Raw genomic sequence first — 13,798 nt, forward strand, 5'->3', positions numbered from 1 at the left:
TATCGTGATATTTTCGTACCGAAAGGAGGAAAGACGGGAAGAACTACCGTTGTTAAGCATAAAATTGATACTGGTAATGCTAAGCCAATTCGTCAAACAGCTCGACGATTACCACAGGCGAAAAGAGAGGAAGCTGAAACGATTGTTCAGGAAATGAAGAAAGACGGGGTGATAGAACCTTCTACGAGCCCATGGGTCTCTCCGGTGGTCCTGGTTAAGAAGAAAGACGGAACGACGAGGTTCTGTGTGGATTACCGTTTGCTGAACAACGTTACCAAGAAAGATAGTTATCCTCTGCCTCGGATCGATGACACATTGGACACATTGGCTGGAAGTAAATTGTTTTCCACTTTGGATTTGAAGTCTGGATACTGGCAGGTAGAAATGGACCCAGTAGATAAAGAAAAGACAGCCTTCACCACAGGATCTGGATTGTGGCAATTCAACGTTATGCCATTTGGACTTTGTAATGCTCCTGCGACATTTGAGAGGCTTATGGAAAATGTGTTGAGAGGGTTATCTTGGAAAACATGCCTGGTTTATTTAGATGACATAATCGTCTTGGGGGAGACATTCGAAGATCATTTGAGGAATTTAGAAAACGTTTTTAATCGACTTAAAGCTGCCCAATTGATGCTAAACCCCAAGAAGTGCCAGCTATTTCAAGGTAAAGTCAATTATCTGGGTCATATAGTCAGTAAAGAAGGAGTGGCCGTGGATAAGGGAAAAATCGATTCCATTAAGGAATGGCCAAAACCAACTGACAAACATCAAGTGAGAAGTTTTCTTGGACTATGTACTTACTACCGGAGGTTTATTAAGAAGTTTGCAGATATCGCTAAGCCATTAACGCGACTTACGGAGGAAGCAAGAGATTACCGCTGGGATACAGACTGCCAAAATGCCTTCGAGACCTTGAAAAAGCATTTAATAACAGCACCAATTTTAGGGTATCCACTGCCAGAAGGAGAGTTCATCTTAGATACAGATGCAAGTAATGTGGGAATTGGAGGAGTGCTGTCTCAGATTCAAGGAGGACAGGAACGAGTCCTCGGATATTTTAGTAAAGTTCTTTCAAAACCTGAGCGGAATTATTGCGTCACGAGAAGAGAACTTCTGGCAGTAGTGAAATCAGTAGAGCACTTCTATCAATACCTCTATGGAAGGAAGTTTTTAATCCGAACCGACCATGCCGCCCTTAAGTGGTTGATGCAGTTTAAGAATCCAGAGGGTCAGATAGCCAGGTGGATCGAACGACTCCAAGAATACGATTTTAAGATTGAGCACCGAGCCGGAGTTAGCCACAGAAACGCTGATTCTCTTTCCAGACGGCCATGCCCAGCAGAGTGTCCCCACTGCAACAAAACGGAATCCAAGGAAGCAGCAGTGCTAAGAACGACGATTGTCAACGACGACTGGACGCCTACTAAGATAAGGGAAGAACAAGAGAGAGATCCAGTTATACAGAAAATCCGAAAATGGAAAGAGGAAAACCGTCGACCACCTTGGCAGGAAATATCAAACCTATGCTCAGTAGTTAAGACGTATTGGGCCCAGTGGGACTCATTTATCATCGAAGATGGCTTGCTCAAACGAGTCCTGGAAAATGATGACGGTTCAGAGAAAAGAAGACAGTTAGTGATTCCAAAGAGCAGAATAGCCGAAGTACTTCGTCAGTTACACGACAGTCCATCGGGAGGGCATTTTGGTGTAAGGAAAACCCTTCAGCGAATTCGGGAACGGTTTTATTGGATGAACAGTTCCGACGACGTAAAAGACTGGTGTAAGAAATGTACTATTTGTGCTACGAGTAACGGGCCTCACCGGAAAAGGAGAGCTCCTATGAGACAATATAATGTTGGAAGCCCGTTTGAAAGAATAGCTTTGGACATTGCAGGGCCATTTCCAGAAAGTGAAAATGGGGGCAAGTACATGTTGGTAGTAATGGATTACTTCACTAAGTGGGTCGAGATTTACGCACTTCCAGACCAGAAGGCCGCCACCGTTGCAGATAAGTTGATCCAAGAATATATCAGCCGATTTGGAGTGCCTTTGGAGATCCATAGTGACCAAGGCAGGAACTTTGAAAGTGATCTATTCCAAGGAATATGTGATAGACTAGGCATGAAGAAAACAAGAACTACCGCGTATCATCCGCAATCGGATGGTATGGTAGAACGAATGAATAGGACAGTTGGCAAGTATTTGACAAAGATGGTGTCCGATCATCAGCGAGACTGGGACCAATACCTTCCGTTCTTCACAATGGCCTACAGATCTGCTGTTAACGAATCAACGGGCCAGACACCAGCCAGAGTCCTATTCGGACGCGAAATGCGACTACCTTGTGATCTAGAGTTTGGGTGTCGACCTGGAGAAGATGTAGCAGGTGAAGATTATGTGATCGAATTACGAAGAAGAATGGACGATGTACATGAGTTGGTCCGTTCCCACCTTCAGATCGCTAGCGACCGAATGAAGAAACGGTACGATACACAAGCCGAAAAGGGTTGCTTTAAGAAGAACGACAAAGTATGGCTGTATAATCCCAAGAAGCGAAAAGGTTGTTCTCCCAAATTGCAGCAGTTTTGGGAAGGTCCATACCTCATTATGGAGAAGATCAACGATGTCATCTACCGAATAAGCAAGATTCCGAGGGGAAAGCCGATGATAGTACACCATAACCGGTTGGCATCTTTCGAAGGTGACCACGACGTAGATGAAGAAGTGGAAGTAAACCAAGTCCAAGATGTGTCTGACCTCACGTTTGAGGAATTCATGGGTGCCTATGGAGGTACCGGTAAAGCGAGACATGGTGTTACCACTGAAGAAAAGCAAGATCTACTCGCGCTCCCCGAGGACTACTCGCTGGCCCTTACCATCCCGGCCAGTATCAAAGACGCACCAGGGTTGGCATCCGTCTTTCGAAGGAAGTTTGGTCGAGTTGCAGAACTTCAATGCCAAGTGCCAGCTCCCGGTAAAACCTTGAAACTCCAAGATGCATCACGTTACCTTTTCTACCTGGTAACAAAAGACACTGCCCGTGACCAACCTACCTACCGAGATGTGTGGGAAGCCTTACTTCAATTGAGAGAGCACGTACTAGAGTCCGACGTGCAAAAGTTAGCCATGCCAAAGTTGGAGTGCCGCCAATTAGATTGGAGGGTTATCCGAAATATGGTGGAGGAGATCTTTAAAGACACCGAAGTCCAGGTGTTAGTCTGTTGCAATCCGCATAGTTACTGGTGCGGAGAGAAAACCGTCCCTTGTCATTTTTATACAACTGGAAGTTGTAAAAGAGGGTCCAGTTGCCGATACCAGCATACAGTTCCGGTTTCAGTCCCGACAAGGTTCCAGGAGGAACCATCTTTTAAGAGGGGGGCAATGTTACGATAATTATCCTGGCCTAAAATAACCGTAAATATTATGACTAATGTGTTCTGTTTTTAGATTTTACGAGAGTATTCCATTAGCCGGCAGAAATTTACCTGAATGAACCTTCCAGAAACGGTCGAGCCGATGTAAAAATACCCGTTTGCCTTACCGTTATAATTTCACCGCTAATCGAGAAGGCTGTTCGATGATTCTAGCGTAAAGGCAATGGCATATATAAAGGACATTTTATTTGGAAGAGACAGTTAATTCGGACGACGCGCTCGCGATAAAATGTTACGTTCGCTTTTTAATAAATTATGTATGTTTAGTGAAAATAAATAAATATCAGTCATTGTGCTTTTTAATGAATTAAGATAAGAACAAGACATTATAAATTAAAGACTTAACAATTAATAAATTCACAACAATATAAAGAATAAAGTTGAACAGTGTCCAGCATGTATTAAATATCATAGATCAAATAGTCCAGAACAACTATTACCACATGAAATACCAACTTTGCCTTGGCAGAAAATTGGTGTTGATTTTTTTTATTATAGTAAAGTCACATATATGTTATTAGTAGATTATTATTCTAAATACTTTGAAATAGCGCCTTTAAATAATACTTCAGCAAAAGAGGTCATTAGTACAATGAAGTCTATATTTGCGAGACATGGAATACCATTGATCTTAATGTCTGATAATGGTCCCCCATTCTCATCAAAAGAGTTTCAGTCATTTTTAGTAGATTGGGACATTACTTATCAAAGTTCTAGTCCTTATTATCCAAAAAGTAATGGTTTGGTAGAGAGGACAGTTCAAATTGTAAAGAATATTTTTAATAAGTGTATAGAGTCAGGCTCTGATCCATATCAGGGAATGTTGCAATACAGAAATACAACGTTAGAATGTGGTTATTCTCCAGCACAATTATTAATGTCACGTAATTTAAGAATGAAATTACCTGTTAGTGAAAAAATACTCATACCAAAAACAATTGATAGGGACGAATATAACAAATTTATTAAGGATAAAGAAAGGAAAGTAAAAGAATATCATGATAGGTCAGCTAGAAACTTACCGAATCTGTTTGTTGGAGAAAATGTATTTTATAAAAAGGTTCCATCATCACCGTGGTTACCAGCTACTGTGATAGAAATAGGTCCTTTTCCAAGATCATATGTCGTCAGAACACCTGAAGGTGTACATTATCGTAGGAACAGACAACACATATTAAAGCCTGCCAGTACAATTAGTAGACAAAATAGTGAGGTGATAGTTAAGCATGAAAATAGTACAGCAGCTAGTTCCAATTTGTATGAGGCTCCAAATATGAACAACGATACATCAATTTCAAATCAAAGTTATGACAATTTAAATGTTAGCTTAAATAGGTCACATAGACCAAATGTAAGTAATCAATTTTGTACCAGGAGTGGTCGAATTGTAAATAGACCAAAAAGGTTTTCATTTTCAGAAGAGTAATGCGGCAGTGTAGTGTTGCGGGTAGATTTAGGTTGTTGGGATAGTTTAGTTTTGTTTGTAAAAAAAAAGGGGCATGTTATGTTATGTGAACCTACCTTAATATTTGTAAACCTACCTTAACATGAGTGACAGGTGAAGGAGATGGACAGCGGACAGCAGGCGAAAAAGATGGCTCGTTAGATATAATCATGTATTAAGTTTAGTTGGTCTTTAATAAAAGATATTAAAAAGAAACTGGTCGTCAATATTATTAAAAGCCCACAGAGACAACGTAACAATAATTAAGGAGCGACTTTATTACACGCTCTCTAAATTCAGTTATTTTCATCTTTTTATCGGCTAGTTGCTTGAAAATAATTTCAGAATTTACGAGTGATGTACCAAGAAGAAATTACACAGCGAGATTCCTGTACCATTTTAGTGATTTTCGTAGGGGCGAATTATACTTTCCGTCTTGCGTCAATTGAGGACTTTGCCTCATTGTATTCCATTACAGCCTGAAGTTTATGAACAACACCACTTCGTCGTTGAATTTTTTCCGAGTTTCGTAGATAGTTTAGTAGATAGTAACAAGACATCTTCTTTATCCTTCCACTTGAAAACGAAAATGCATCTCCCGTTTTCCAACCCAAACGTTTCCCCTTTTTTCATTTATTTTTATTAATTACTTCTTTTGAGTTTTCAAGACGATTTGCTCTTAGCGATAGTGCGTTTCCTTGTCAACTAATCACTACATGTGTTGGTACAGAAGCGTTACCTTCATTTTTTTCCTTGCCTGCATAAATTCTTATATTCCATGTGATTCCATTGTCACTACAAAGTTTAACCCCACTTATAACCCCAGGGCTATACGTATTTTCGAAACTGCTGACCGAAACAATTCGTTGTTCCTACAGCTATACCATTCCCGTAGATTCTTTACCCAGGAGTTTCGTCTTCTTCCTATGGACCTTTTTCCTGCTATTTTCCCTTGCATAATTATTCGAAGCAGTTCATATCTTTCGCCTCTTGTAATTGTGTCCCAAGTATTGCAGTTTTCGTTTTTTGATCGTAAATATGACTTCCTTTTCTTTATTCATTCTTCTCAAGACCTCGACATTTGTGACTCTCTCGGTCCATGATATTCTCAGGATTCTGCGATACATCCACAGTTCAAATGCCTCTACTTTTTTGGTATCAATCTTTTTCAACGTTCATGACTCCATTGCGTAGAACAGCACAGAAAGTACGTAACATCTCATCAGGCGAAGTTTCATTTCAAGGCTCAAATCTCTTACGCAGAACACTCTCTTCATTTTAGTGAACATGGATCTGGCTTTTTCTATTCTTATTTTGATTTCTGCTAAGCTATCGTTGTCTTCATTTATAAAAGTGCCTAAATATTTGTATTTGCTAACTCGATCGATAATTTCATTGTGTAAATATAAATTTTGGACATTTTGTGTTGATTTCGATATTACCATAAATTTAGTTTTCTTTATGTTCAAAGATAGTCCATATTCTTCGCTGCAGTCTACTATCTTATTCACCAATGTCTGTAGCTCTTCAAGTGTTTCTGCGATCAGAACGGTGTCGTCGGCAAATCTCAGATTGTTTAAACTAACACCATTTATTTTAATACCTATGAATTGCTCAGAGAGTGTTCTATTCATTACGTCTTCGGAATAGAGATTAAACAGGGTTGGTGACAGTATACACCCTTGTCTCACACCTCGCTTTATTTCAATTTCTTCAGTGGTATTATTCTCTACTCTCACTAATGCTTTCTGATTGTAGTACATATTTGCTATTAGTCGGATGTCTCGTTTATCTAAATTCTTTTCTATCAGGAGTCTGATTAGGTGATCATGCCGCACTTTATCAAAGGCCTTGTTGTAATCTATGAAACACATGAATACATCTCGATTTATGTTAAGACATCTTTGAGACATAACGTTCAGTGCAAACAACGCCTCTCTTGTTCCAAGTCCATTTCGGAATCCAAACTGGGTATTATTGATGTCCATTTCCAGTTTTCTGTGTACTCTAGAGTGTGTAATTTTCAGGAATATTTTCAGTACATGGCTCATCAGACTGATTGTACGGTAATCACTACATTGTTTGGCATTTATCTTTTTTGGTATAATAACAAAGGTGGATAAAAGCCATTCTTGTGGTATTTTTCCTGATGTATAAATGCTATTGAAAAGTTCAACTAAAATGTGAATCGAGTCTTTTTCTATTAGTTTAAGGATTTCCGTTGGTATTTCATCTGGACCTGGGGCTTTACCATTTTTCATTCTTTTTAGTGCGTATATTACTTCCTCTTCCGTTATTTCTGGACCTTCGTCTCCTTGTATGTTACTTAGCTCAGATTTTTGTCTATCATCTGCAAAGAGTTCTTCAATATAGTTTTTCCATGTCTTCAACTGTTCTTCTAGTTCTGTTATTATGTTTCCGTTGACATTATACAGGGTATTTGGCTGCTTACGTTTTTGTGTACCTGCAAGTTCTTTCACTTTTTTATGTACATTAAAAATATCATGTTTTGCCTGCAATTGCTCTATTTCTTCACATTTTCTTTTATAAAAATCTTCTTTTGCTATTCTGATTTCTATTTTGATTTCTTTCTGTATTTGTTTATACCTTTGTTCGTTTTTTCCTTTCATTATTCTCCGATTGTCCATGAGAAGAAGGATCTTATCAGTCATCCACCTTTGCTTTATTTTTGGTTTTTCTTTAGTCAGAATTTTCTTCGCAGACCTTTTTTCTTTATCCTCACACTTATGCTTTTTTTGCGGTATGTAATACTTCATTACTAGCCGACCTTGGAAACGAATAACAGACTCATCAATACAGAATATATGCCATGGTGTATAAACTGCTTGAACGTTTTTAACAAGATTATCTAGCAATGGTTTTACTTTGTGCAAGCGGTCACCATCTGGACACGTGGTATTATCGGATATGTGCCACATTATTAGAAGGAGCTGAAATCGGTTTCTAGGAATACTAGCCATTTGGCTAGTATAATTTGGCCACGTATAATGTTCTCCACGACCAAGAACAAGAAGAATATCAATTCGCAATAAATATATCTAATAACTAAACGGTACTTGCTATATCAACAGCAAAAATGTAAGTTTACAACAAATAATGTGTTTATTCAAACCTTGAATCCACACGTGGGATTTATAATGGCGGCAGCGGGGTGCTACCCCGTAGCGAAAGACAGTATTCTCAGCAGGCCAGGAACAAAGTGATGAGTTGAGATTGCAAAATTTATCTCCGTAATCCCGCTGAGGGTGATCTTTAGAGCTAGAAATGTAGGTGGAAGCGGCAATGTGGCTTAATACTTACCACTTACATACCACTGGCAATTAGATGGGGTTGTCGGTACGATGTGTCATCGCGTGCCATAGTCGTGGACTAATACGCACTCCGATACGCATCGCCCGACACAAAACACCTACAATTTTCACTATCGGCCAACTGACCTGAAAATGCCCACATAGAAACAAAAGGAAATGTAGAAATATGGGAAATTTTCAAGTCACACGCTAGTCTTGCACCGGCTCCCATATAGGGTCTCTTGTACCCTGGGAGCCCTTTGCCGGGGCTCTGCTCCCGTTCTACGAACCTAGACTCGTGACTGGAACCTTTACATCTTTAAAAATGTGTTTTTATTTCATTACCCATGTAAGAAATATCGATAATCCACCAGAGATGGAATCTACGCAGGGGGCACTTCGAATTGGCTGGTCGAAATCCCTCTGTAAGGCACCGTGGGAATGGATAAGTGGCCGTAGTATTCCAGGCCCTTCCTTTGCTCTTGGTGATATACGTAGCAATAATTTTCATTTAATTTTTAATTTTTATTTACACAAAGTTGCGAAACTGCAACAAGCGTGTCATTATCTTTTCAAATTCAATTCAATATTCAAATTTACCAGTTTTGATATTTTCTAGAATAACAACTTACGCAAATCGTGAAAATGTAATTTATTTCATCTCAAAACCGAACACTTGAGATTCTGCCAACTTCTATAAACATATTTATTATAAAAGCTATTAAGTGGAATTATGAAGTGACTTGCACAAAAACACATGATATATTTAGAAATGTAAAATATTTCAAACCTTTAACAAAAAGTTATATTAACTATTTTTTTAATTCTGGATTTTTGTCTTGCATTTAAATTCATTTTATATTAAGGGAAATATTACATATTTCAAAAAAAAATTATTTCTATGTTTTAGTCCAAAATATCTAGGTTTCTAAGAAAGCCTATTGTATGTGTTTCAGATAAATGTTTGATACCTGATCAGGTGCTTAACAGATTCCATGTATTTATGGCGTTGGCGAACACAATTATCCTACAATTACAGACAATATGTATTCGCACAATCTTCATGTTGCTCTGTTGACTTTGCCCATTTAACAGATATAATTTCAGAATAAGTAGTTTTTAGTGAGAACATTTGTGATTACACTGAATTCACTTCTCTGCTTCTCTAAGAATTTTTGTGTAGCGAGCAGAACTGTATTGACTGCACTAAGCCACTTTTTCAGACATTTTTTGGAACGCTGCATAATGATTCTGGTCCTGTAAAAGGAAAACTAGCTCCTTCTTCCTCCTTGCAATCTCGTTACCAGCAATTCCTTTATATCCCGACACCTTTAGCCACGTTACTTTGTTGACCAATGTCTTAAGGGACTATTTGCAGTTTTAAGCTGTTACTAACTCAAAAGTTGTAGACTCCATAGTTTTTAGTGCGAGTTGGGGGGTCAGAGCTAATAAATATTTTGACAGAATTGAGGCGTTTTTTTGATACTCTTGAGAGCAAAAATCTACTGCTAATACAGTATACTATAATCCAGCATACTTGATAATCGATACGGGTAAAGCAGGTCAAAAATGCGCCTCAAACAAGAACCGAGACATTCTCGTAGAAGAGACAATATTATTTACTGTTCTTGCAAAATATTTCGCTACGAAAAAAATAGCGTGGCTAAAATGGAGTTGAACAGGACACGTCGCCAGACTATCTGATAACCGATGGACACAATGTATTGTCGAGTGGAGGTCCAGACAAGAAGCACTAAGGAGCAGAGGACGCCCACTAACCAGATGGATTGATAACCTGAAGCCTGTTAGCAGTAACTGAATGGAAGAACTAAGGAAGACCTATGTCCAGCGTGAACGTGTACAAGTTGATGATGATATACGAGTGAGAGAGCGTGAATAAACAGTTCACAGTACTCGGATTTTTTAATTTATAGAAACTGGAAAATAGCGTTTTGTGTTGAGTGTTGAAATCTTACTATGCAGTCATCACGTTTTTAGCATCTTTATGGATTACGTTACTACATCCCTTAGATGCTGAAGAGGAACAACAGATCATTGAGTTTTAGAGACTAAACCTTCGTTCGCCTAAAGGCAGTTTCTACAGTGACCCTCCTTAGATGTTTATCTAGTGAGTCTGAAAACCGTAATATATACCCAATAGATAATTTTAGGTTTTAGACGTGTTGCTTTATATGTGATATTTGTGAGTTTTCTTAGGTTATACTGATAGTTCTTTGTTTGAGGTAATTTCTTAGGTTTAAGGCATCTTAAATGAGATCAACAATAATACTGCCAAGCTTAAATCTAACATCTCTAACCAGATCATTATCATGACTCACAGCATGAAATCCTTCTCTTTTGAGCTTTCATAAGATATCAAAAACTATTACTATGCCAGAGATGATAAGACTCCTCCTTGAAGATAACTATTTAGTGTACTCCTAGTGGTTGGCTGATCTCCAGGGACAAAATAATTTTCCTGGTCATTAGCATGGATTGAATCCATTTCTAAAAAGTTCTTTACATTTTCCTCAAGAAAACAATGTACTATCAAAACTATACATTTCTTAAATCAGAATTTTCCTGGGCTTTCAATAACTATATGCTTGCAAGATCAAAGGTAAGTTAAATAAATTGTAGAATTAGTGTAGATCATGATGTTTTTGAGTAATACACTTCAAAAATCTCTACCTATTACTAAGAAATATACTGAATATGATACTTACCACAACTAAACCATCTTCTATTGAAAATTTGTTTTCAAGTTCTCTCAAATCGGGAAGAATATGCATACAATTTATACAGCAATAAGTAAAAAAATCTAAAACAACAATTTTTCCTTGGAGGTGCTTCTTCACAGAAAGAGGTTCTGTTGTATTGAACCATTCCAATCCTAAAAATAACATCTACAGTGTGACAAAAAGCAACATAATTGGCTAATATTTGAATTTATAAATTCACAAAAAAAAATCAATACCTTAGATAGGTACATCCTATCAATATTTGGTAAACATTATATAATATATTGGAGTACATATATTAGGGTTAAGGGCTGTATATCATAAAAAGCTCTTCTTAGGAATACATGACGAATTGCAAAATAAATGATTTGTGTGATGTTTCAACTTTAAGATTCATAGAATTTTTTAATTTCTTATTTATTTGGACAGTAAATTTTCGTTACAAAAAAATACATTATTAATATTGCTAGGTTATCTCTGTACTTAAATAATACAAGGTACTTAATAATTTGCCCTATACTTATAACATATAAAACAACAGAAACTGGAAAAATGTATTTGAAAAATAAGTAAACGAAACTTCAGCTTTCGTTTTCGATTCTAGGACCATAGTTCTCACTTTGTTTTACAGAATATTAAGAATATATACTGAGAATATGATATTATACTAGAGTATTTTCAATAAACTTCTCCTAAAAAAACCCAAATTAATTGTTAAAAATATTCAACCTCTCATTTATACTTAAAAAATCTAAAGATATGTCAAAAAAGAGCTTTCACCATAATTGATTCTGTGGACTCAAATATGAAATAAATGATTTTGTCTCAGTGTTCTCGAAGAATAGAAAATTTAATTTGGGAAAGAAAATCTAGACAGGATATACCATTTAATAACTTAGGTACAGATAAAACAAATGTTGAACAGTGTTATTCTTTTACCCAAGGATACCAGTTTAAGATAATCTGATATTTGAGAATAGTCTGGTTAGCACTAAGATCCAAATTAAACATGTAGTTAAACATAGCACATTCTACTCTACTGACTTATAGACATTATGAGACTTTAACACGACTTTAAAATGATAATGTCAATATTGATGAATTGCATTCCTGGGACGACTTTATTGTAAAATAGTTTTCCATTACATGAAAATTTATATATGAAAAACAAAATTTGTTTAATTTATTTTCGTTTGTATTTTGAGAATGATTTCCGAAGTAGAAATTTAAATGTCAATAAACTTATTTTAAACTTCAATTGTGGCTTATTCCCTTTAAAATGGTAATTGCTTACTTTTGCAGACTTCTTCCATTGAAAAAAGAATAATAATCATGAATAAAGGGAGTATATATTCATTATTTTTCATTAAAAACTTTCCAGTTGTAAATACTAATCTATGAACAACTATAAAGTTTCGAAAATGAACTTTTGTTTTAATTTATGCAGTTTTAACTATTAATAAACTGCATGTGAACAATTTTATGTTTAAATATTGGCTAAAGGGCACATATGCTTGGTTGTACAGTAATTTTCAGCCACTGCCAATCAGTCAAAAATTTAAACAAGGCAGCATAAAATAATTACTAAATTTACTACACAGTTGGGACTGGTATCAGCAAATTGAGTAGGTATATACTATATTTTTTTTATTAAATATCTGAAAGCATTTATCAACATTAAAATCTAACAAATTTCTTTGACACCACTGAGAAAGGCTATTAAGATCAATGTCCTTCCTGAGGAACTCCACAACAAACTTCAATTACCTTAGGATATGTTACCAATTTTAATCACTTGCTTTCTGTCACTTAGAAAACTATCAACCAATTTAGCAATCCATCAAAAAAACCCAAATTTCTTAATTTTTCCATTAATAACAAGCAATTAAGGAATTAAGCTTGTCAAATGCCTTGGAGAACATCAACTTTATACAGATTCTCCCATTTATTCCTACTATCAATATACTACACTATTAGTTCGAATGAGTTCAAAATTCACTGTGGTTTTACCTGTCACTTGAAAAGTAATACTATTTACTAAATGCAATACTATTAAGTATTTAACCAAAAAATATACTCTATATTCTTTGATTTAACTGAGAAATCTCTTCAATATGTAAAATAACTTAAGCTTACCTGGAGTAAAGTCTTGTATAGGAACATATTGAACATGTTTTAAATACTGAAGTACACCTTCATCTTCATTTTTTGCAAGTTCAATAAAATTTGTAAGCTGTTCATGGGAATAATACAAAGAATTCACACTCATTCTTCTCGTAGTGTATGTTGCTGTTTTACTACTTAAACTATCAAAAAGTTTCCGAAATATGTTCATTAATAAATTCGTCTAACACCTCGTTAACAAATGGAATGCGAAATATGTTTTATGATTATGAAATATTTATTTCTAGAAAGTGTTCAAAATACATACAGACACAGTTTAACCACAAACAGTTAGGACACTCGGTGTCGGCGCCTTTGAAGTATAAAAGTATCCAGACGCCATATTGAAAACAGACCAAATCAGTTACGGACTGGCACAAGTGGTTAGAACAGAGACGTGTTTATATTATTTCAAAGTTAGTAAACAAGTTAATTTGAATTAATTACAATCGACAATATATTGTTTTAATTTTAATCCTCAGCTGGTATCGTTATTTTATAAACACATAACTGGTATCGTGGGGTGCGTAAATACCCCAAAATTAAAGTGACCAGCATTTATCTCTGCATTGAAAAAAAGAAGACATGTCTCATAATATTTATTATTAACTAAAAAATACAAAAGTTAAATATTATTATTAAAAATATTTTATTTATTTTATATAAAAATAAAACTTTTCTACCATAGCCAAATAAGAAATT

At 36.0% G+C, this 13,798-nt stretch overlaps 1 protein-coding gene across 1 annotated transcript in view; it reads right to left on the minus strand.

Moving 5' to 3' along the window:
• The window catches only part of LOC140441278 (NHL repeat-containing protein 2-like), a 48,542-nt gene extending 35,117 nt beyond the window's left edge, over nucleotides 1–13,425 (minus strand). The window contains exons 1-2 of the mRNA XM_072531896.1: nucleotides 13,070–13,425; nucleotides 10,919–11,085 (exon numbers count right to left, since the gene is read on the minus strand). Coding sequence (XP_072387997.1) covers nucleotides 10,919–11,085; nucleotides 13,070–13,268 — 366 coding nt within the window. The 5' untranslated portion in view covers nucleotides 13,269–13,425. The remainder of the gene's footprint in view (nucleotides 1–10,918; nucleotides 11,086–13,069) is intronic.
• Between the last annotated feature and the right edge of the window lie 373 nt (nucleotides 13,426–13,798).

The sequence above is a fragment of the Diabrotica undecimpunctata genome, chromosome 5 (assembly GCF_040954645.1).
Source record: "Diabrotica undecimpunctata isolate CICGRU chromosome 5, icDiaUnde3, whole genome shotgun sequence".
Classification (NCBI taxonomy): domain Eukaryota; kingdom Metazoa; phylum Arthropoda; class Insecta; order Coleoptera; family Chrysomelidae; genus Diabrotica; species Diabrotica undecimpunctata.